Source organism: Brienomyrus brachyistius, chromosome 25, assembly GCF_023856365.1.
Source record: "Brienomyrus brachyistius isolate T26 chromosome 25, BBRACH_0.4, whole genome shotgun sequence".
Taxonomy (NCBI): domain Eukaryota; kingdom Metazoa; phylum Chordata; class Actinopteri; order Osteoglossiformes; family Mormyridae; genus Brienomyrus; species Brienomyrus brachyistius.
The window spans coordinates 6,111,194-6,134,699 of NC_064557.1; the positions used below are offsets into that span (position 1 = coordinate 6,111,194).

General features: G+C 48.9%; 2 protein-coding genes across 6 annotated transcripts; one reads left to right on the top strand and one right to left on the bottom strand.

The window, feature by feature from the left end:
• The first annotated feature begins 10 nt into the window (after window positions 1-10).
• Window positions 11-16,659, top strand: kif15 (kinesin family member 15). Of its 4 annotated transcripts, none has more exons than XM_048995954.1 (35): window positions 12-130; window positions 387-420; window positions 972-1,161; window positions 1,832-1,908; window positions 2,165-2,202; window positions 2,381-2,478; window positions 2,858-3,037; window positions 4,236-4,445; window positions 4,600-4,725; window positions 5,495-5,617; window positions 5,696-5,849; window positions 6,057-6,148; window positions 6,515-6,724; window positions 6,807-6,984; window positions 7,266-7,407; window positions 7,524-7,665; window positions 7,778-7,951; window positions 8,032-8,160; window positions 8,286-8,391; window positions 8,493-8,658; window positions 8,747-8,897; window positions 9,166-9,251; window positions 9,634-9,712; window positions 10,001-10,087; window positions 10,214-10,318; window positions 10,735-10,857; window positions 11,152-11,298; window positions 12,861-12,956; window positions 13,123-13,287; window positions 13,443-13,546; window positions 15,049-15,178; window positions 15,291-15,328; window positions 15,773-15,905; window positions 16,312-16,443; window positions 16,526-16,659. In XM_048995954.1, exons 1-35 carry the CDS (start codon window positions 97-99, stop codon window positions 16,580-16,582), a joined length of 4,236 nt encoding a protein of 1,411 aa, XP_048851911.1. In that variant the 5' UTR covers window positions 12-96; the 3' UTR covers window positions 16,583-16,659. The 4 variants fall into 4 exon arrangements, with proteins under 4 accessions (XP_048851914.1, XP_048851911.1, XP_048851912.1 ...); XM_048995955.1 differs by having other exon boundaries at window positions 975-1,161; XM_048995956.1 differs by having other exon boundaries at window positions 13-130; window positions 15,112-15,178.
• Window positions 16,221-21,224, bottom strand: LOC125720497 (protein FAM53A-like). 2 transcript variants are annotated; one of them, XM_048995985.1, is made up of 6 exons: window positions 20,854-21,224; window positions 19,808-19,890; window positions 19,420-19,628; window positions 18,935-18,989; window positions 18,154-18,776; window positions 16,221-17,747 (listed from the first exon to the last, which is right to left on the bottom strand). In XM_048995985.1, exons 3-6 carry the CDS (start codon window positions 19,534-19,536, stop codon window positions 17,448-17,450), a joined length of 1,095 nt encoding a protein of 364 aa, XP_048851942.1. In that variant the 5' UTR covers window positions 19,537-19,628; window positions 19,808-19,890; window positions 20,854-21,224; the 3' UTR covers window positions 16,221-17,447. The 2 variants fall into 2 exon arrangements, with proteins under 2 accessions (XP_048851942.1, XP_048851943.1); XM_048995986.1 differs by having other exon boundaries at window positions 19,420-19,653.
• Window positions 21,225-23,506: the final 2,282 nt, after the last annotated feature.

Below are 23,506 nucleotides of genomic sequence, written 5' to 3' on the forward strand. Positions count from 1 at the left end.
AGTCGCATCTGCGCGCCAATTTCGAAACTGCGCCATTTTGGTTTTTACTGCTTGTTTACTTATTATGTGATTTAGTTCGACTGCAGGTAACTTGTAATGTTATTATCCGCTATGAGTACGAAGGGGAGAGGTAAGTCAGTCACTGTAATGCTATTTAAAGTGTGTGTGGATGAATTAACGCAGGAGAGCTGGCGGCATTTAATGTGCTTATATGTTTACATATCCGATATGGGGTTACCTGTGAAACATCTTTCATGATGGTTTGTTAATTTGATTATGATCGTAATATGGTCGTTTTTAAATGTGTGATTAACCGCGAAATTGTGAAGCCGAAATATGTCTGGGGGTAGTAGGTTTAAGAAGGTGTTTGCTTTTCCACTTAACAGAGTCCGGGGAGCCTCTACAACAGACAGCTGTCAGGTAAGGTTAGCTGGTTAGTATTAAGACAGTTAACTAGCTAGAGCTGACCGCACGAGAATCGACAGAATCGTTCATCGTCCCAAAATTAGACTAATGAAAATTACCAGTCCTTTAATTTTTCCATCTGAGTTATTTTTTGCGGGTAAATTTTAGAGAATACATTATTGTGTTGTTCTAAGTAAGTTGTATGTTTAGAAACGTGTACGCGTGGTTTGCTGAGGATGTATATATGCATTGATGTGTGTGTAATACTGAGCAAAAGTCTTTGGCAGTAAAAGAAAACTATGTTGATGTGATCTTCACGTCGGTGTAAAACTATGCTATGCCTGTCAGTGTGTCAGCTTGGACAGCTATAAAAAATTATATCGCAAACCAAATCGTACTCCCGTCACCTGTCAAAAAAAATCACGACTAGATATTTTCCTCGAATCGTTCAGTCCTAGCTCCAGTGCAACATGGTATATGTTGATGAGCAAAATTGCACTGTGGCATTTCGAACCTTTTGACTTTTTAATTGAAAGCATGCAAGTCTTGTTTCCCTGTCTCGACAGCAGCGGCGATGGCGACTCCATCAAAGTGTTTGTTCGCGTGCGGCCGCTCACCCAGGGCGCCGGGCTGACGACGGACGGCGACCAGAGTATGTGCCTGACCGTCACGTCGGCCAACACCATCCGCCTGCACACGAAGCCAGAGCCGCGCACGTTCACCTACGACCACGTGGCCGACGTGGACGTCACACAGGTCCGAATGTGGGGGCCGCGTCTGAGAGCTTCTGCCTGAGTCAACCTGCGCGGTTTAGACAATACATATCCCCTCACGGGGTGGCATGGTGGTGCAGTGGTTAGCACTGTTGCCTCACACCTCTGGGACCCAGGTTCGAGTCTCCGCCTGGGTCACATGTGTGTGGAGTTTGCATGTTCTCCCCATGTCGTCGTGGGGTTTCCTCCGGGTACTCCGGTTTCCCCCCCATAGCTGAGGCTAATTGGAGTTGCTAAATTGCCCGTAGGAGTGCATGTGTGAGTGAATGGTGTGTGAGTGTGCCCTGCGATGGGCTGGCCCCCCATCCTGGGTTGTTCCCAGCCTCGTGCCCATTGCTTCCGGGATAGGCTCTGGACCTCGCGCGACCCAGTAGGATAAGCGGCTTGGAAAATGGATGGATGGATATCCCCTCACATTGTTAACTGTTTGCTTCTCCCAAACTGCGCACAAAAGCTGTTAAGGCTGTATATTTATTTCAGTAAACTTTATATTGCTGTAAAACCCTTTCAATTCCCTTTCAACAGGGACGGATTATGGGTTGTGTGGGCCCCTGGGCAAAACGTTCGCAAATATTGGAATTGTACAGTAAACTTGAATTTTATTGGTTTTAAATAAATATGCACTAAACCATCCTTGTACTGTTATTCTGAAGGAGTCTGTGTTTGCCAGTGTGGCCAGAAACATTGTGGAATCCTGTGTGAATGGATACAACGGCACGGTCTTTGCTTAGTAAGTACATGTGAGACAGCAGTTTTTATGTTCTATATGTTATATTGTGGCATTTAATTATTCTATCTCAGTGTTTCCCAACCCAGCCCTTGGGGACCCCCAGATTGTCCACATTTTTGCTCCCTACCCCGGAAGGAGCAAAAACATCGACTCTCTGGCTTCCCGAGGACCGGATTGGGAAACATCGTTTATCTTATTATCCCATGTCTTATCTAATCATTTTTTTTATTATTTTTATTTTTTTATATATATACAGTGGTCAAACCGGCTCTGGGAAAACTTTCACTATGCTGGGTACGGACGCACTCGCACGTAAAGCATTTTAAAAGACCATGGTTACTGTGATGGAAAATGTATTTGCTCCAATTCTGCTTCCCTGATTTGCTGATTAGGGACTGCAGTCCTTTGATAGGCTGCAGCCCGAGAAGTGCATTTTCATTGGCGCTTGTTTTCTTGTTTTTGCATTTTTCAGGTCCCTCTGAATCCAGCAGCTTCAGCGACGACTTGCGCGGCGTCATTCCTAGAAGCTTTGAGTGTCTTTTTTTCCTCATCAGCCGGGAGGTGGAACGCGTGAGCTGCCCGTTCACTCCATGCGCTCTGGTGTCATTTAATCTCAGTCAGTATTTCTCAGTCCAGGCCTCGGGGACCTTGCAGACAATCCACATTTTTGCTCCCTCTCAGCACACCTGAACCAAACAATGAGGAACATCAAAAACCTGGTGCAGGTTTGTTGGATGATGGGACAGAGCAAATCTGGGGGGGTCCCTGAGCACTGGGCTGAGAAATACTGGTCCAAATCATCAGCTCATGTGGGCAGTAATAACAGGGAACTGTAGTTTTCTTTCTTTCTTATTTTAAATGATGGTTTTCCTATTTTGCTTCTGACTGCACTTTTCATGGTATATTTCGTCTGTGTGTGAACCGCTTGTATCTGACCTTCATTCTGCAGTCTGGAAGCTCCAAGAGCTTCCTTTGCAAGTGCTCCTTCATCGAGATCTACAACGAGCAGATATATGACCTTCTGGACAGCGCCTCGGCCAGCCTCTTTCTGCGTGAGAACATCAAGAAGGGCGTGTTCGTGGAGGGTGCCGTGGAGAAGATCGTCACCTCGGCTGTGGACGCGTACCAGGTGACGCGTCCCTCCATTTTACCATTTAATTACTATCAGTGTCCCCTGTTTAAGCTGCTGAAGGTAGTCTGCTGCTATACAGACACTCCTCACTTAACGACCTGCCTGTTTACTGACCGCCCGGACTTACGACCAGCTCGCTGGTCAGTCTGTATTGTACACTGTACGAGAACTTCGGTCACGGTGGCAGCAGCGTGACGTCTCTGCGTCAAGCACCTCCTCTCGCATCACCCTTTCTCAGTCTCTCGTTCTTGTAGTCGCTCAGTATTCACTGCACTAACATTCGCAATCTCTATCACTGCATGTTTTGTCTAATCTGTGCTTTTATTTTGCATTCTGTAGTAAAAGATGTCAATGAACATAAAAATGATTACCTGCTACAATATCTAAAGATGCTTAAATTCCAGTAAGTGGCGACCAATTCGCTTAACAACCAACTTGTAGGACTGGAACTCAGTCGTTAAGTGAGGAGTGTCTGTAGAAGCTACCTCAACTTGATACTTGACTAAATCACATTTTTATCTCTCTCTAACTTAGGCTGAGGGCAGCTGTCAGACATTTTGCATCATCAGTTAGCAAAATGACACACGCACACATTCATACAAATTTGTTTAGAAGACAATAGCAAGCCGATTCATGTCTTACAGAAGCATGCCGTGATGCTGATTTTCTGCTTCACTTCTCGTGCCATCACGGTCTATGCACTGTGCACATGACAGATCTTGTCATTGGGAGTGAATGTGTGCATGCAGCTCAGATTTACGGTCTAGCAGACTTTTTGCTCATTGTTGCATGTTGATTGTGTAGATGGGAGGAATTGACAGTCTGCGATTGGACGTTTCTAGTAGGCTCACAGAGCTTATGTCAGTCAAATGGTAAAAGAAGAGTACTTGTAGTTAGGGATGCTTTCAAATCATGCAAATGCTGTGCAAAGAGAATTCATCCAGACCAAGAAACCATCTCCCCCTCTGCTGGTCTGCTGGAGTATGGCTTCTGTATGCATGAGCGAGCAGACTGTGACCCTCTGCGCACGTTGACAGATATTTATGAGAACGTGCGCACTTGACCGTACGTGGCCTGTGAAGGAATATGGACACGTGCAGTACACTCTGGGCTTGGTCTGTGACTTAGTGTCATGGAATATCACGCAGGGACGCTGTATTCAGCACCCCTCTCGCGGGCTCTCTGCCTCCTCAAGGTGCTCTCCATGGGCTGGCGGAACCGACGAGTGGCTTCCACCTCCATGAACCGGGAGTCGTCGCGGTCCCACGCGGTCTTCACCATGACGCTGGAATCCAAGGAGACTGTGAATGAGGTGGTGAACATTCGCACATCCCAGCTGAACCTGGTGGACCTGGCCGGCTCCGAGAGGCAGAAGGACACGCACACAGAGGGATCCCGGTTGAAGGTGAACTCCTCGTTTGGCCGCAGATGCCTTGGATTGCTTATAGCGGGAGTGTCCTCTGTTTTTGGCGCCGTTGGTCCTATAGCTTAAGGTGATTGAGTGGGTGACTTTGGACAGCTTGGTTGTTATGGTGACAATTCCCTCCCCCCATCTACAGGAAGCCAGCAGCATAAATCGCTCCCTGATGTGCCTGGGCCAGGTAATAATGGCTCTGGTGGACGTGTCCAACGGCAAAAGTCGCCACATCTGTTACAGGGACTCCAAACTCACCTTCCTGCTTCGGGTGAGGAGGCTGGGCCGACTGCGGTGCTGGTCAGGGGGGCCTGGACTGTGCAAAAGCCTTGGGCAGTCAGCAGAAACATTTCGAGCTGTTTATCTGGGTAGTAAGTGCACGTTTCCTAAGAACAAAAACCACAATTTAAGATCAGAAGGTTAGAGTAACAATAAAAACTAGAAGAAATTCTTCTGTTCTTCAATAAGTAACTCATATCTCGCTGGACGGCTAGATGACTCCTGTTCCCAAGCCTCTCCTCAGGGGCACCTCAGCCATTCCATCTGTTTATTAAATTTAACCACCAGCTCACTTAATTCAATTAGTTAAAACAAATAATTCAATGAGATACTGATTAGCTAGGTGTGCTAGTGGTCGAGTCAGATTCATGGGACTATTGTATGGCTGCCGGAAATACTGGGGTGACTTTAGCAGAGGTTTTGAAATGACGAAACTGACACTCTTTGACAGGCATGATAGCATCATTTAAACATTTTCTTTGGCTGCCTAAGACATGTGCATGGAGCTCTGCGTACATTTACTTCTTAGATGCAATTAATGATTATTAATGAGGATGTGTGTTCCCCTGCCAAAAGTCTTTTGGGCACATTTTCTGAGATGCTAGATGGTAAGCCTGTTTTTGTTTAGACGGACTTGTGGAGAGTGACAGAATAGCCAAGCAAACAGGCTGATGTGTCTACAGAGAGCTTGATAGACAAAAATAACTGAGCCGCCCCTCCTGCGAATACACATCACAGTCTGTCCTCATTCTTTCTGGCAGGACTCTCTGGGTGGTAACGCCAGGACTTACATTATAGCCAACGTGCATCCTGGCTCCAAGTGCTTCGGGGAGACGCTGTCCACCCTCCAGTTTGCACAGAGAGCCAAGCTCATCAAGAACAAGGTGGGTGTGGGTCCCAACGGGCCCCGGTAGTGACTGTAGTACTGGTTTGTGACTGATGCCCGTCCCTGTGTCACGCAGGCCATGATCAACGAGGACACACAGGGCAACGTGAAGCAGCTGCAGGCCGAGCTGAAGAAGCTGAAGGAGCAGCTGGCCCAGGCTCTAGCAGCTGGGGTCAGGCTGGAGGACGGCGGGAAAGATCTTGCCCCTGGAGGCCCCCAGTTGCTGCCCGGTAGGAGCTCCTCTCCGCCCAGCTGCTTTCCCAGCTTCACGCCGTGCGGAACGGTTACCGAACCTAGATTGTGCGGTGCCGTCATGCCACGAAACGTCCGCGATAGCCTGTCGGCGCAAAGGCGCCTGGCCGATTTTAAAAACGGAAAGCAAACCGGTTGTGGTTTAGTGTGGAGATGGTTGGTGACTCTGAACTATCTCTCCGCAGTGCTGCCGGCTGAGAGCAGCTCGCAGACACCTTACCAGAGGCGCTTCACAGAGGCCATGCTACTCTGGAGAAGGACAGAGGACGTGAAGAAGGTACAGCCAAGCCCTCTTCTCCGTACCTGTGGTCGGATCACTAGCAGAGATTGATATGGGTCCTGGGCAACAGACCGACGGCCTGAGGGGATCGAACTTAACTAAGCGTGGCAGTGACCATGATTATTGACATTCCTGGGCAAAAACTTCAGATTATGCTTTTCTATGGCTATACATATGGGTTAATGGTTACTGGGGTGTGTGTATAGCTGGGATTGGGAACGCAAGATGCTGAATGCTTTGGATTGTGTAAATCACTGGTACTAATGTACGATTACGTGGTGGTAGCATGAGGCTTGGACAGTGTGGTGTGTGGGCTTGGTGTGTTTGATTTGTAAGGGTTGCTAACAGTTGTCCTTCATTCAGTCTCTGCTTCAGAAGCTTGCACAGCTGGAAGAGGCCTGGGCCAAGAAGGAGAAGTTCATCCACTCCAATCGCATGATCCTCAAGTTCCGGGAGGAGCACATCTCACGGCTGGAAAAGCTGCTGAAGGGAGGCCAGAGCAGGCTTGCTGACGAGGAGACCCAGAACCTGGTGAACCAGCTTCAGCAGGAGATCAAGATACTCAAGGATCAGGTATGGAACTTTGTGTGAAAGGTCTGGTCATTGTGACGGAGCGGTATGGTCAGTGTCACGATCATCTTGACTGGTTCCTCAGGTGGAGCATCATCCTCGCATGATCCGGTATGCTGCAGAGAATTTCAGCCTTAGGGAGGAGAACCAACAGCTACGGGCCCTGGAGTCAGTCCGGGAGACTGCGGTGGCCAACACTCAGACCGCAGCCGAGCTGGAGGTGCTGCTGCAGAGATGTCTGGAGGCAGAGAAAACCCCTGGAGGTGAAGAAGTAGTAGTATCTTTGTGTGGCTACATAAATTAGCTACATAGTTACTCTGGGACACATAGGAAAGGTCTGCTTAGGTCGTCTGTTGGTTGGTTTAGGTGGTTGTTTCGGTTTGGTTCGTTCACTTATTCGTTGGTTGTTTGGTTCGTTTACTCGGTTGGTTGGTTCGTTCGTATTGTTTGGTTTTGTTTTGTTTGTTCTTTGGTTGATTCATTGGTTAGTTCATTTGTTGGTTGTTTGAAAAGCCACTGATCACAGCCCTGTCCTGTTCTGCAGACCCGCTAAGCCGCTCTACCTCTGTGACCATGGACAGCATCTCTGCAGCTTCTGTGGAGCGGCTGAAGTCCCAGTTGGTTCAGAAGCAGGCAGAGCTGACTGCCACGGTCCAGGCTCTGGAGGAGTACAAGGAGGTCACCAAGTAAGGGCGTTTTGTCACCCACACATGCAGTCGGTTGTGTAGAAGAATATGCTGCTACTGCGTAGTGTCAGGTATGCAGCCGGGTGACTTCATGTCATCTCTGTTCCCATGTTCAGAAAGCAGCTGTCAGAGCTAAAGTCTGAGAAGAGGTACCTGGAGAAATCCAACAACCACCTGGAGAACATCCTGGTGGCCACAAAAGCCCACAAAAACCTGGAGGTTTCCCAGCTGAACAAGCTGCATGTGGAGACCATCAAGGTGACATTTGGCAGCGTCATACTGTCGGAGGGGCATGGGAGGTCTTGCACCTGGAACGTCTGATTGGCTCCATGTTTAAGGGCTAAAGTGGCATTTCCTGTTCCTGGCACAGAGCTTGACCACACCCACCAAGACGTACAACCTGCGCTCTCGCCTGGTGCCCCTGTCCAGCCCCGAGCACTGCAACAGTGAGGAAGACGTGGAGGACATTCGCAGTGAGCCCCCGCCCCCAGACATGAACGAGGTCGCCTGTGAGACACTGACGGAGGAGCTGCGGCTGGCCCAGGTAATCCGGTTCCTAGGACCGGGCCACGGAGTCGGAGTGGGGGTCTCGGAGGTCATCCTTTGACCGACGGTCTTTTGCAGGAGCAAGCCGGCTCCTTCCAGAACCAGCTGGATGAGGAGCAGGCGAAGGGCAGGAAGCTACAGCTACAGACCGCAAAGCTGGAGGAGCAGGTATCCAGGATGGAGGAGGACCTGCGTAGCAAAGAGGAGGTGGGGGGCCGTGATGGCGTCATGTTTGTTTATAGATGACGCTCGTTCCCTGTTTGATTCGATGCTTTCGTTCTGCTGATTTCGCCCTGAATGTCATCCATCCTTTCCTCCTTCATGCCGTGTAGATGTACTCCTCTGAGCGGGGTGTCTGGACCAAGGAGCAGCAAACTCTACAGGAGAGCGTAGCTGCTCTGGAGACGGCACTGCAAGAGGAGCGGGGCAGGGCAGACGGTGAGATGGCCGGTTGGAGGACACCTCCCTCCCCGCAGTGCCGGCCCGTGAGGCTGCCTCCACCCCCGGTACTGACAGCCCCGCTGTCCTCGCCCCCGCAGTGCTAAAGGGCGAGATACACGACCTGCGGGTGGTGCTGCAGTCAGCTGACAAGGAGCTGGAGGTGGCGAAAGGCGAGCTGGAGCAAAACCGCGGCGAGCAGGACCAGGAGCTGGACCGGCTCTCTACCGCCCTCATCAGCACGCAGCTGCAGCTGGATAATCTCAGGTATCCTCGGGGGCCCCGCCCAATCAGTCTGCCCGACCGAGACGGACGACGTCGCCCACCATGTGACCCTCATCTCCTTTCCATCCAGGCTGGAATCAGAGCAGGTCCTGAAGGAGAGGCGCCACCTGCAGGACGCCCTGGACACGCTGCAAGCAGAGATGACGTTTGAAGCCGACCAGTGCAGACAGCAGCTGGAGGAAAAGGCGGCAGAGACTGCCTCCCAGCAGATACAGCTGACGGTGGGAGGGGCTGCCGGATGGGCGTTGTGTGGCCGATCGCTGCCGGCTACAGGACTAGGCAGTAGGCCTTCTGTGGACTGGGGGTCGTGTCATGTCAGGCCTCAGGTGCAGGAATATGGGGAAGTGTAAATAAAAGATGAGGGAGGATTTATGGATTTTGGAGTTCATTACTCGACTCATTTTTGAGCACCTAGTCCGCTGTTGCTGTCTGGATTAGCCTGTGCTGATTGGCCGTGATGGCGATGGGCTCTGTGTGGTTCCGCTTCAGGCTCTGAAAGAAGCCCTGCAGTCCGAGAGAGAACATGCATCCTCCTTGATGGCCCAGCTCAGAGAAGACAAGGAGAGCACCTCCATGTGAGAGCCATCCCGCCATCGCCGCGCCCAAATATTTACCATCGTAGGATTGTTTCCTCTGTCTTGACCACGATAATCTGTGATGTTGTGGTGTCCTCTGCGTTTTAAATGGCGATATGGTATATCCTGTATCCTGTCAGAAGAAAAGTACCAATTTGCACCTCTGAAGGTACAATTACTTGTCACTAGGCTGTACCCTCAAGGGTCTGCCAGTTGTACCCTAGCCGGAGGTAAATGTCCCCTTTTAAGGTACAGAAATGGACATCTTTGTGACATTGGGGAAACATTAGTGTTATTTTTACCTTGGGGAACAAAACTACCAAAGCTGCAGCCTGTTGTCTGACAGTATGCTGTGTGTGAGTCTGTGTTCTGTGGTCCACAGGGAGCTGGTGAGGTCAGGGCAGGAAAACGCCCAGCTGAGAAGTCGGATGTCTGAACTGAGCACGCAAACGCAGCAGCAGGTGTGTGTGTGTGTGTGTGTGTGTGTGTGTGTGTGTGTGTGTGTGTGTGTGTGTGTGTGTGTGTGTGTGTGTGTGTGTGTGTGTGTGTGTGTGTGTGTGTGTGTGTGTGTGTGTGTGTGTGTGTGTGTGTGTGCGTGTGCCTGTGAAGCTCGGCTGTCTCGGTTGAACACGGGAATGCAGCAGCTGTCTCCATGTCGTTGCCTTGTAGTGCTTTAGTTCCAGTGTGTTCTTAGCTCTGACGCTCTGCCATCGTGGTGTTTATTTGCTCACCTTTTTGTCCCCCTGAAGGCCGCCAGCATCCTCAACCTCGAGCAGAGTCTGTCCTCGGCTAATGCTGCACTCGCGAGTCTGGAGCAGAAGGCCGAGGCAGATAAAGTGAGTCTGTCTTGCATTTTGCCAGTTGCTGCTGGTTTCGAAGCTGCTGCCGTCGCAGCGAAGTAGCATGTTAGCATTAATGCAGGCTTAGCGTGTCAGTGTCTGGCTTCTCACTCCCCCTTACAGGCCTGTGTGGTGGATCTCATAAACCAAACCAGGGACCTCCGCAGTGACCTGGGCCAGAAGGAGCACAGCCTGGCCCTTCTGACGGGTGACCTGAAGGACATCACGGTACCTCGGCGACCGTGGGGGGGTCGGGGGGACTTGCTTCCAGTCCTGAGCACTTTGTACGAGTCCTGGCTTTTATGCTAACTAGATCAATGATTAAATGGTATGAAAGACAGATGCTAATGTCAACAGCTAAAGGCTGAAAGGGGTCAGTACACTGGAGGAGTAGGCAAGATATTCCCAGAACCTGTTTTGGTTTCACTCATTTCCCTCAAAGGTGCTACTCAAACAAATTAATATTCATCAATCATTAAACACATTAAAAGGTCAGTAAGTTGAGTTTTTAGGGGAAGCGTGTCATTCTCCACCCTTTAGCGTTCCCACAGCACGCATTAAAAATCTCCTAGTTGCGATAGGGAAATGTGAGATTGATGCCGTTTCAGCATGATGTGGGGCTTACGGTGGCCTTTCTGCCGCAGGCCAAGTACACCTGTGCCTGCGGAGAACGCGAGGAGCTGCGAGAGAGCATCCTCCGGATGAAGCAGGAGATCCAGGAGCTGAGGGAGGCATCCCAGCGCCGCGTGGCCTCCGACCAAATCGCCGTGAGTACCACCCTCCGGCTCGGACGGCACCACTTGAAGTGTTACTGCGTGCGTTTTTGAGCCCCAGAGTAAGGCGCAGAACCCCCAGCTGCAGGGGTGCACGCTGCCGGACCCCCCCCCCCCCCCCCCCCCCCCCCAAGCTTGTGCTCACCTGTATATGTGTCTGTATCTCATGGAGAGCAAGTTTGGGGAGGCAGATTTCCCCATGGGGATCAGTAAACACAGTCCCGGCACAGTTGTTGCTCTGACACTGTATAGTAATTCGACATTAACGCATCACTTCCTGTGACGTAGCAAGAGCTGGTGCAGGAAGACCTGGCTTATGCCACCGAGGAGGTGGGCCGCCTGACCAGGGTGCTGGACGAGCAGGCCGACCTCCTGCGAGCTGTGCAGGCCCAGGCCGCCGAGAAGGACGCCACCATCCAAGAGCTGCAGGGGCAGGTGTGTGGCGCTGTGGGCGGGGGGCTGAACCATTTATAACGAGTAAGCGATCAGTGTGTGCAACTGTGACTGCACACCCCTGTGATGGGCTCTGTGTGTCTACAGTTAGCATTTTCTTCCTGTATTTTCATGGGCGTTTCAGTTTCTACTCCTGGGGGGGGCAGACGAACACAGACAGGATTCATGTTGTTCATGTGTTTCCTTTAATGACAGCAGTCCAATATGACAACTGAACTACACATAGAAACATTTTTTTTTTTATGACAATTATCCCCACAGTGTGGAGCTTTTCTCACTGCAGTGTGTCTTTCTGGGCTTCTGAAAGAACATTTCTAGAGCCTCTTGATATGGGACGTTGGAAACATCTGGCCCATTTATTGAGATCCGTATGCAGGCTGCTATAATGATCTCCTTGCAGCCTATTGCGGATGGTTGTCTTGACCTGGAAATGCATTTAAAAAACGCAGATGTCTTTCTCTGCTTTTCAGGGGGTTGACGCGACATATTTTCCGACGCGCGCGCTCTGTCCGCTGGGGGGGAAGTGTACTCACCTGTGTGTGCGCGCGCACGTCTCTGTACGCGCACATCAGGGCGGAACTCCATGTGCGATACAGAGAGCAGAGGAGAATTGTAAACGGGCGAGCAGTTGTGTAAGATAAATAACACAAGGCTATTTAGTTTGTTTAATAAAAGGAAAATGTATGTACCTGTTTTATAGGAAAGGTAACCTTAACTGCATATACCTGTTCTATAGGAAAGGTAACCTTAACTGCATATACCTGTTCTATAGGAAAGGTAACCTTAACTGCATATACCTGTTCTATAGGAAAGGTAACCTTAACTGTATGTACCTGTTCTATAGGAAAGGTAACCTTAACTGTATGTACCTGTTCTATAGGAAAGGTAACCGTAACTGTATGTACCTGTTCTATAGGAAAGGTAACCGTAACTGTATGTACCTGTTCTATAGGAAAGGTAACTGTATGTACCTGTTCTATAGGAAAGGTAACCTTGGCTACTGTTGTGATCTTCATATTGGACGTCTTATGGTCATGATACACTGGATGCTGGCATTTAGGAGAATAGTTTACCAGACAGCTTGCCGCCCTGTTGCCGTGTCACGGGCATGACATGCAGATTCGCTGATATGTGTAATGGATTGAGAGCATTCATTGTGAACTCACCAAAATTATCAGTTTTTCTTTGTAATTATTTTATTTTGCTGTAAATAGGACTACATATAAGAAACACCTGCACTTGTGACGTAACTGCCACTTAGATTCCGGAGTTGTTCTCCTCTTAAGTGTTGGCGCCGTTTGCCCTCCAGCAGAAGTAAAGATCTCTTGCTGGAAGTGAGTCGCTTACAGCTGCCTCAACTGGTAAAAGGATAAATGGATTAAGTTATGAATTTGGACATGCCCCCAATTATAAATACATATTTGAATTGTATAGGGAGTTTAATTGGATGATTTTTAGATTTGTAGAAGTGATATTTTAATGCAGAAATTCAAAATGTTATTTTATGGATATTTTATGTATATATTTCGATGCCATGTGACCAGCTGAAAGGTCAGGAGGAACAGAAGCTGGCTGAAGGTGACCTTCAGCGGGTCAATCACACTCCACGGCCTTCAGTCACTCCAAAGGCAGAGTCGTGGGTAAGTCGCACGGTTAGACTCTCCAAAGGTGTTGGCCAACATGTATATTAAAGCAGGTCGGTTGGACTTCGCTGCACACGCTCACACGATGTGGTCGCGTAAGTGCACCCCAGGGAATGGCTCGGCCTTCAGGAATAATCTCTGCATCATCTCCTCGATGTTCCAGACTCCACATACACCCCAGAGCTTCGGCACAAACGTGTCCCAGCTGCTGGAGACTCAGGCCCGGGAGCTGGAGGATCGCCGGTCCTCCATGATGACCATGGAGGTCCTGCTGGGGGAGCTCAATACCGACAGAGCGGCCAAGGCTGAGGAGATCCAGCGCCTCAAGGTGCATCTCCAAAGGGTTCAGAACGCATGGGACCTTCTGCGTTGTCCCGCCCCGCGGTCCTCATAATCTAAATGACATAAAACGTAGAAATGTATTGTGTTGCTTTAAATTGGAGAAAAATGAGAACTGTTATAAACTCTTCGAAAATTTTTCAGGCACAACTGAATGAGAAGGAGATCACATGTATAGAAATTCAGACGCTGCTCGATAAGTTTTACAAAATGCAAGGTCAGCCGCCCCCGCCTACCACCAATAATGGGTGAGTCTGCCGCGCGCCTTCGTTCACCAGTAATAAACCCCAGCCCCCATGCTTAGCGGAAGGAAAACCTTTCTGCAGTTCAAACGCTGCTTCTATTCAGATTTCTTTCGTTTTCCTGTGTACCTCTGGTGACTGCAGTCAAACATCTGTTTCATTTGACCACAACGCTGCCTTAAGTGTCGTGTCACAAACATCAGATGTTGACTTCCGTGATGAGGTTGCAGGTGAGACTCTTTTGCCGATCATGCTTGTCTAAAACAGCGGTTCCCTACCCGGTCCTCGTGGGGACACCGAGGGTCCACATTTTTGCATCAATGCTGTCAGCCAATCAAAAGCACAGAATACCTGGTACCTGTATGTTGGGAGCTCGGTGAGAGCAAAAATGCAGGGTCCCCCTCAGGACTGGGTTGGGAAACACTGATCTAAACAGTGCTGCACAGTAGACTAGTGCATCCCTACTGTATCCCTGTTCCCATTTCACCTGAGGCTTCCTGAAGGTCATTTACCGCAACCTGCTGGTGTTGCGTTTGTTTTCACAATGAGGCTGCAAGCAGTTTGATTTTCTCTGGCCTTGTAGATCTTTCCTTGACTTTGACAGATCCTTTTAACTTCATGTTCTTGACACCTTAGACTGCAAGTAAGTGATGTTTATCAGAGCTTCCGTCGGCAACTTCGAGGAGCTTGTGACTGCTGCAATTCCCCGAGGGCTTGGAAGGGTCAGAGAAATGGTTACGCTCTGCAATAGTCTTCCCCTGACTCAAATTAAGGCCTCATGAGTCAATTGAGTTCTGAGACCTTACAAAAATAATTCAAAGAATGCTGGTTAAAAAGGAATCAATAAAGGGCGCCTTTTGCTTGCAGCTCTGTAGCTCTCAGTTAATTATAGGGCATATTAATATTTTACAGGCCATACAAAATGACTGCATACACTCCTGAGGCATGTTTTATTCAATGTGTGTTTTTAAAAATTCTGATCACTTGATTTGAATGAGATACCGAGATGTGTCTAGAGATCTTTCCATATGGGTTTCAGTCTGGTCGTTATGAATCTTTACCCACAAAGGGCAACTAGGGGGGTATTCCATGAAGGAGGGTTTCTTGCTTAGCCGGATACCTTCTTGGATTTAAGGTAGTCTGGGCTAAATGGACTTTATTTTCGTTCCCTAACATTTAGCCCAGACTACCTTAAATCCGACAAGTTATCCGGCTAAGCAAGAAATCCTGCTTGGTGGAACAGCCCTTAGGTCAGGACTCGGAGTAACTGACATCAACCTTCATTAGTGTTTGACATTAAAAACACTGTATCGGGGGAAATATAAAAATTTAGTTATAGGGCTTCCTTTTATTTTATGGGGGGGGCACTAAAAACGCAACTTCTCAGCTGTGTTCCCACCGCCTTCTCAGCATACCTGTGTCGGTAAAGGCGTGCTGGGGGTGAAGGTGTGTGCCGACTCGCGCACGTAAGACTGAAGCCCCCCAATGTATATTCTGTGCCTGCAAAGGTCTCCAGAGTGTCCCTCACGGTCTGGGTTCACACTGCCACTAAAGTGTTGTCTGCCCGGCAGAGAGGGCCTGCAGGACGCCATCCAGCTGTCCGTGCTGAAGCAGCTGCAGGAGGAGAAGCAAGCCACGGTGTGTGTCTGTCACGTTGGAGTCTGTGTCGCACGAGCCGCATGTCAGTGTCGGTCACCCCGCAGCCCGGGGAAGGTCTCACTCATCTTCGGTCCTTGTCCCTCCTTTCTAGATCGCTGCCATGTTGAAGCTCTCAGAAACTGAGGAAAGGTAAACATGGACGCGTCGTTCTGAATGTTCACGTGAGGCTTAATTCCAGCAGTGTATTTTCCAGCTAGTTGGTGATGTGAATAAAATAGTTGCTTGGGGTAACACTGGGACACCAAGCCATGGCCCCTCATTTCTGATCATGCCTTAATTGGCTCTTTGGGGCTTGTGGGAGATTTGCTTGCACAAAAATATTTTGTGGGCAGAAGGAAAAATGATTGGTTCATAGAGAACCAATCGAACTGAAGAGGAGGCGGGACCAAGAACAATCATTTCTACTTCAGCCCTCAGAACATTTTTGCCAGTAAAACTCCCATGAGCCTCTGGGGTATCATCCTCATCGCAAAGGCTTAGCTCCTTGAACGTGGCCTGAATATGAATCCTGTGGCCGTAGTCTTTGTAGAAAGCAGAGCTCTGCTCTCTCTGAGGGACGATGTTCTCCTCCAGACTGCAGCAGCAGGAGATGTTCCTGGCGCAGGCTCAGAGATGCATCCAGGAGCTCACGGATGAACTGCGGAACCGCTGCCTGGAGCTCCGAGACATGCACGTCAGTGCCCAGCAGCAGGAGAAGCTTATGCAGGTCGGTGTCCCGTCAAAACGGGGGGGCTACAGGCCCAACAGACACTGCCAGGCAAAGGCAGGCGTACATTCCAAGCGAGAGGGACACTGGCAAGGAATCTCGCTGATTTGTGGTGAACATTTAATGGCTTTAGCAGTGCTCTTAAGATAATATCTGAACCCTCAGTATTAAAGAACTGGAATTGGCTAACAAGGCTATCCAGTTCATACCCTTTGAGGTGGATTAATCAGGGAGCTACACCCTAATTCTACAGTTAATCCATCAGAATCAAAGAAAAATAAATAACAAATATTTCAGTTGCAATGGGGAAAAACATTCTGTGTTGAAAACCTTTTAATGTTAAGTCACTGTTTAGCAATGTGATAGTGGAGGTGCTTGGGTTCAGCTGACAGGCGGCATATTGCAGGAGGTGGAGGTTTTAAGAAGGCAGGTAGGCATCCTGTCTGAAGAGAACGGGAAGCTAGTGGGTCATCAGAACCATCGTCAGAAGATCGAGTACCTGGTGAAACTGAAAAAGGACAACACGAAGCTGATGGAGGTACTCTCCTTGTAACGACGTGGCGCAGCCGATCGTGATGTCCCTCTAACCCTCTAACCCCTAACCGTTTCTGTCCGGCCAGGAAAATGAGCTGCTTCGGTCAGAGATCAGTCTGCTGAAGGACGTGAGAAAGCTGTGATGCAGTGAGCTACACAGCTTCGACACTGATGGACGTCCCGTGTGACTGAGCCATGGCTCCCAGAATGTGACCTGGGTCCCGTTAATTATGGTGCCATGTGAGACTGTCCTCCCTTCAGGTTATTGACCCGCCAGGTACGTGGGTCACGGGTAACAGTCAGACATATGAGCCCTTAGGACGGATATCTTGGGAAATACTTTTTAAATGACTGTTCGACTTGCTGTAGATCAATTGATGTAGCTTTTGTCCAACATGGATGTTTGTAATCCATACATTTCTGCCTCTGTCCACTTTATATAAAAATGATATGATTTGTCTAAGTCTGTAGTGTCTGCCTTGTTTTTGCCGACCCCCCCCCCCCCCCCCCCCCCATAGTACTGTATTTCTTCCCAGGTTTTATCTCTGTGTGATGTTCATGTTGGCACTTGCTGGTATATTCTTCTTGTCTGTCTGTTTGCGTTACTGAAAAGCATATGAATAAAGTATAGAATGGCACCCTCTGGTGATGTACTTCAGCCTGTATTACACATCCACAGAAGCTGCTGCTTAAATGGTGCCCCCCCTCCATGTAGATCCCCAGCTACTGAGACGTACATTTACTGGTCACTCCAAGCCAGTCAGGCATCGCCACCGCGCCGATAACACGACTAATCCAGTCCGATCCAGTCTGACCCTCGGTAAAGGTTAACAGGTGCTGGTTTTTCCCCCCAGTGACACATTTGACTTTTTTCTACAGCAAAGTCAAGTGATTCATTAATTTTCCCATTTTAATTTCATCTCATCTTCGGCATCCTGTAGACCCAGGCAGGTCCGTCTCTGGCCAGAGCCTCCCACACGTAGATGGGGGCTTGAGGTCACCGGGGAATCAGTTGTTTTCTATCTCCTCCAGGTCCAAATCGCCGCATTCCAGAGGGAACGCGGCCGCCTCGGTGCGCTCGCTGTCGCTGGCCTCCTCGTCACTCTCGCTCAGGGCCGCCGTGCTTTTCAGGTGGGGGGTGTGGTGACGATCCAGGGACAGCTGGTCTGCAGCGAGGCTGACGCCAGGCCCGGCCGGATCTGCGGCCGGATCACGGGCGGAAGGTGACAGCGCCATCTCAGGGTCCATCTCAGGGTCCCCAGTGTCCTCATAGTCAAGGGAGCAAAGGCTTCTGGAACTTTTTAATGTCTGCAAGTAACAAGAGAGACCATGAGGGAAAAGACTGCAGTAATCTGAGCAACATTCCACTATTCAGATGAAGCCTCCAGTTACCTAAGGTCACCTGTGCTCATTTGTTACAGTATTGGGAACCAAATCTCACTCGGTCCTCACATAATCCCGTTAAGAACTTTCATCGAATTTCCATAGAATTAAAGTCCACATGGATGGTATTCCGTACTGATCCCATTCACATATCCTCGGGACTGAGCGGGTTTGTAAAACTGCTCTTCAGTTGGGTTCCTGCACATGTATAAACTGTGCTTGCAGTTGTGTTCAACTGTGTAGAAACCTGAGCTTGCAGTTCAAACCAATGCTTCCCGACCCCTGTCCTCAGGGACCCCCAGGTGTGACCCCCCCCCTGCCTGCAGCTTACCCGGGTCATCTTCAGGAAGTCCAGCGCAGGGCGGGTCCACGGTGGGCCTTCCCCACGGCGCCGCTTAAGCCGGTTCCGGTGCTCCTGCAGCTCACTGGGCTGGGAGTGGCAGCGGGGCCTGGGAAGGGGGGCCAGTACCGCTGCGTCCAGCAGCTCCTGGGAGACCGAGAAGCAGCAGCAGGGGCTGCCGTCGGACGAGCGGTGCGGCGCGGAGGAGGATGACCAGGGAGAGCAGACGTCGCTCCTCTCGCTGCCGTCCGCGAAGCCGCTGCTGGCAGACGAGGGCCGGGGGATGAAGGTCGTCACTTCCGGCGACCTGTCACCGTCTCGGTGCTGGGAGACCGTCGTCCACACTCCGGATCCGCTACCGGGTTTCCACGGCGACCGGCAGCGCAGCAGCTTGTCGGACTCTGACAGGGAGCGGCAGTGGCGTTTGGTGGGCAGGGCCAGCGAGGGGCGGCAGGGCGCGCTGGGGCTCAGGATGCACGGCCAGCCGTGTGCGCCGCCCGACCCGACCCGTTCACCCGGCCCTGCTGCATGGTCGCCCCTCACCGGAAGGGGAACAGTCCTGACCAAACTCTCAGCCCTGGGGGCGACGCTCTGGCCGGCTACATTCCAGTCACCTAGGCCCAAACCACAAGAATCCCACTGTTAGCGTCAAGCGTTCGTCATGGTAACAAACTCTACTGTATTACTCTGGAGGTCATTCCTATATAGTGAAGCACAGCAAATGTAATGGCGAAACCTGGTATGGCACAAACAAACCCTACAGATGACTTACCATGGATACTATGAAATGACTGGTTCCCAGTTTGGCTCTCGGTCTCAGTGGAGCCCTGAAATAGAGTCCCTAATGTCACAATACTGCTCCAAATTGACACAGATTCCCATCTATGTCATGTTTATGCCTCCCTGCGTTGCAGCCTAATTAGTGACAGGCATAAACTGTTGGCATCAGCCAAACTTCATCTGCGGTGCCGTGGTCCTGCGTGGTATTTAAATCCAGAGAAATCTAATGGAATATACAGTATCTCAGACGGGTGATGAGGAAAAACACCCAGAGCCAGGATTTTGGCTGGATGACCAAACAAGTCCCTAGATTCTTAGTTGATAAGACAGTTTCCTGCTACCTAAGTTACAAAAAAAAGAGCAAGACTTCCCTTAACAAAAGGACAATGGTAATTCGCTTGAATAGAGCTTAAACGAAGCTTAAGATGGTGCAGCAGTCATTTGCCCATCACTGGGCGGCATTCTGCTCTAACTCACCAGGCTGACGCTGTGTGTCCTGCAGGGGGAGTCGGTCAGTCTCTGCTGCTGCAGTCTCTCTGTAACCAGTGTCACCATGGTGGCTGGTCCCTTCTCGCTGCTGGCGCTGGTCAGCATTGAGGTTCCGGCAGGCTCTCACCCTCCCATGCCCCGCTCACCAGCTCCAGTCAGTTAGCGGGAGGGGGCACTGCATGCCCTTGCAGCATTTGCTGGAGTCAGACAGCGATCGAGGGTCTATATATATATATATATATATATATATATATATAATCATAATAATGATTCACTGAGCATCTGCAAATGTCAACCATGTACATTTAGATGCCAGTTAAACAAACGTTACCCTGTCTGATCCTCTGCCTCTTACTGCCAAAACCAGAATGCTTACATTCAATCGATTGTCATCATCAGCTGGCCGTTTTCTTACAGTTGCCAGTGAAGATCGTCGCACGTGTCGCTCTCGCCTCTTTTCTGTGGATGGCAGTAAGACATGAATGCAGCGGCTAATATGTTTTTAAGACTGCCTACTTATTTGAGATATTTTGAGGTTGTGACTATCCTAAGTTTTTCGGGGGAGCAGACTGAACAGATTCTAGTTCTAGGACAGAAACTATTCTTGTACTGGACAGAAAGGTGCTTCACAAGAACTGCTTCAGTGAAAAACCCAGACCTAGGTGCCTAAACATAGATTAGCTGAGTGATTTATTCTGTCACGCTAAGCCTTTAAGGGACACTTTTTCCAAAAGGAGGAATGCCTGAATTGCACCGTGTCATCAAAGCACTGTCACTAATATATGTTGGGTGCCTCTGTCAATGAGCCCTGCTTTACGCAATTGATGAGTAATGAGGTTCTGGCTTATTTTCATAGTTATCCTTTTCATAAACATGAGATGAGTTTTGCCTTAACGCTTACTATGCAATCAAATAATATTCATGCATTTCGCATTCTAGCTAAACCTTCCCGAACTATTTCAGAAATGCATATACTTAGGTAGCACGAGGTTTAACTGGTAAAAGGCTATAACTGGGTCAGGCGTACTTCCAGTTATTAGCGATCTATAATTTAAGACAGTTATTAATGGATTAGCCACCACAGATAGCCATCCGCTAACAATCCTATCCGGCCTAATAAACGGTAGCCAGCGTTATAATCTGCTTTTACAGATTAGTTTGTAAACAATCAGCAAACAGGCCATTTCTTCCAAATATGCTCCGTATATTAACGTACGCGTATTTCCACGAAGTAAAAGCAAACACGCCGATCTGGGTGGCATTTTATTCTATCCATCTTTAGCGCCTGCGAGCTGCCAGATGAGCCTAGTGGGTCGCCCTGGTTCTGCTCCCCAGGCCCGCAATCGCCGGCGCTGTTTCCAATCAACATTTCAAGAATAAGACAAGAAACGCGACACGCAAAATGTAACCGAGAATGTCTACCTGGAAACTGCGTTTCCAACCCAGCAGATTTGCCCGATATAATGAGTCTTGTATTAATACTCGGAGAAAAACATCAGCAGCCCCCTCCGGGCGACCCCGCCTCCCCGATTTCATTGGCCGCGTTACGGCGCTCGGCCGGCAGGGAGACGCAGCGCTGAAGCGGACAGGGTTAATACTGGGAGCGAATACTACAGCAATGTCAATGCCGAGAATAAAATCGCTATATAGTAAGAAACCGTATTCGTCAGTGAACCATAATCTGCGTCGCACGGAGAGGATCCGCGCTGCTTATTAAATACATTATTCTCCTTTGTTCAAGCAGCGACTGGCGCAGACACTACAAATTGAACTGAATGGGGTTTTGGAAGGATAGGACTGCGTGAGCAAGGTTAGCTATATGCCTGCCGAGAGAAATGAGATGTAACATTATTTTGAATTGTTTTGTTAATAATAGTAAATTTACTCCGCCTTCCCGCAAAGGTCAAGTGGGTATTAAATGTATTTCTATATAGCGCCTTTCACAACAGAGTAGCCCCAAGGCGCTTTACATGGGTGCGTTATGATACATTACAGCATCATTAAATTGGTGGAAAATGGAAGGATGGAAAATGAATTTGCAGATCCTTGGTTTGTTAATAGCTAATTTATCTAGCATTACAATAATAGCATAATACCAAGTAATAATACCAAAATTGACTGAATTTTTCTCTAAACATATCCTGTAAACTAATGAGTTTTGGAAACGTGCCCTTCAATCAATTTGATGTTGACTGTCTCACACATGATTTTTTAAAAATAAAATAACTATACTTTAAATTCTTCTGCCAACCTCGAGAAATATTTGGGCCCAAAGCTCACAGACATCTAACATAAACCACAACCAGTAACCAGTCAACAGTGACCCAAAGACTGTTCATAAAAGTTCAGTTTTCTGTAATATTTACTGAATTTAATTATGCAGATAATGGATGAATGTTTTACTTTATTTTATCCTGAATACAGTGTAAACTAAACATTTTGGAAACATTTTTAAAAGTCAAAGTGATGTGTTGAGAGTTTTTTTTTCTGATTGATCTGTCAGCATCTCATCTGACGTGTGGATGCTGCGCTTCCTATCATTCGTAGTGATGGAACTTTCCTAAAGACGGTGAAAATGGCGAGAGAGACTGTCACAACGGCAGTGAGCACGATGGGAAAGGAAGCACGGGAGTCCGGGAATAAGGGGTAAACTTGAGGTTTATTTAAGGGGTTGACACAACCGGGAGCACGGAGAACCATTAGCGGGCTTGAGACGTTAAAGCCAAGACTGGGGAAACGTACTCTAACGCAGACTGAAATACACAGGAATCAGGAAAACAATTCAAAACAGCTGATGACACGGGGATTCCACACGAGGTAAACGAGGCGGCGTGGCAGGATCGGACGAGCAGGGTGTGACAGAGACTTTATGAGCATTAAGAATGACAGAAGAGTGCCGAATAACATCGACCCATTGAGGTACAAGCAAGGTGCCTGCAGGTGGAGCCCAAGGCTGAGCGACGGTATGAACAGCAGGGGCTACGGTGAGAGATACAGCAGTACATACTACTATCACAATACAAGGACGGCTTCATTGGCTGTAAGCAGTTCAATTCCAGCCAATGATATCAAACCTGCGGTGTTTTGGGGCAGCATTTTCCCCTAAAAAATAGCGAATGTCTCGCCAGTTAATCACCAAACTACACTTGCATTTCCCAACTTTAATTAGTGAAAAAAATAGCGAATACAATCAAATATAATAAGACGGAAATTTTGGGTTTACTTTTTTACTTTTGTGAGTAAATGGTCTGCTTAGGATTAGATTTTTTTAAAGAACTCAGAAACTGTGAATGACTTCAGATCGTAATGTAAAAAACAAAGCAAACAGGCGCAAAAAATGGTCCAGATATGGTCTCGTGAAAAGCCAGATCAGAACCACTGACAGCAGTGCGAACGCAAGGGTGACCGCAAGCAACCTATGAATACTTCAGTTTCATTTTCCATGTTAAATTGTATTTATGGGTTTACTATTTAATACGTCAGTGCATTTTAGGACTTCATAGCAACTGCTATATATGCACCTCACCATGGTCCGTATACTTAAAATTCCCTTCATTTATATACGGTATCCAACACAGTCGTCCCAAAGTGCCTGAAACAAACCCATAGTATACCTGGATAATATTCCAGTATAGTATACCAGTATAGCAGTTAGCAGTGGTGGGCATGACATCACTCCTCTCGCCGCTGTCCACGCGGCCACTGCTGGTTAACGGAACACGAGCTGTTGAAATGTGTGTGGAGGAGGTTACCTCGGGTGACGTGCCACGTCGCTGGGAAGTTGCTGTCCGGTCAGGTCAGCTGCCAGGTCCCCACTGTGAGTGGGAGTGAATCAGCTCATCTCATCCCAATAAGAAGATCCAGTGGCATTTGGTGGGTAGTGCCGCGTTTGGAGGTGAGTACGCTGACCCAGTCGTGAACCAGGATCACAAGCCTAAAACGCTTTTAGGGGTCATGTACAGGCCAGTGGGATGTGGGGTCAAATCCCATAGCTTGTAGAGTAATACTGAGCAATATCCTTAAGCCCAACTGCTGTAGAAATGTTATCCGAGGTGTATTTTAGTAAGAAGGTGTC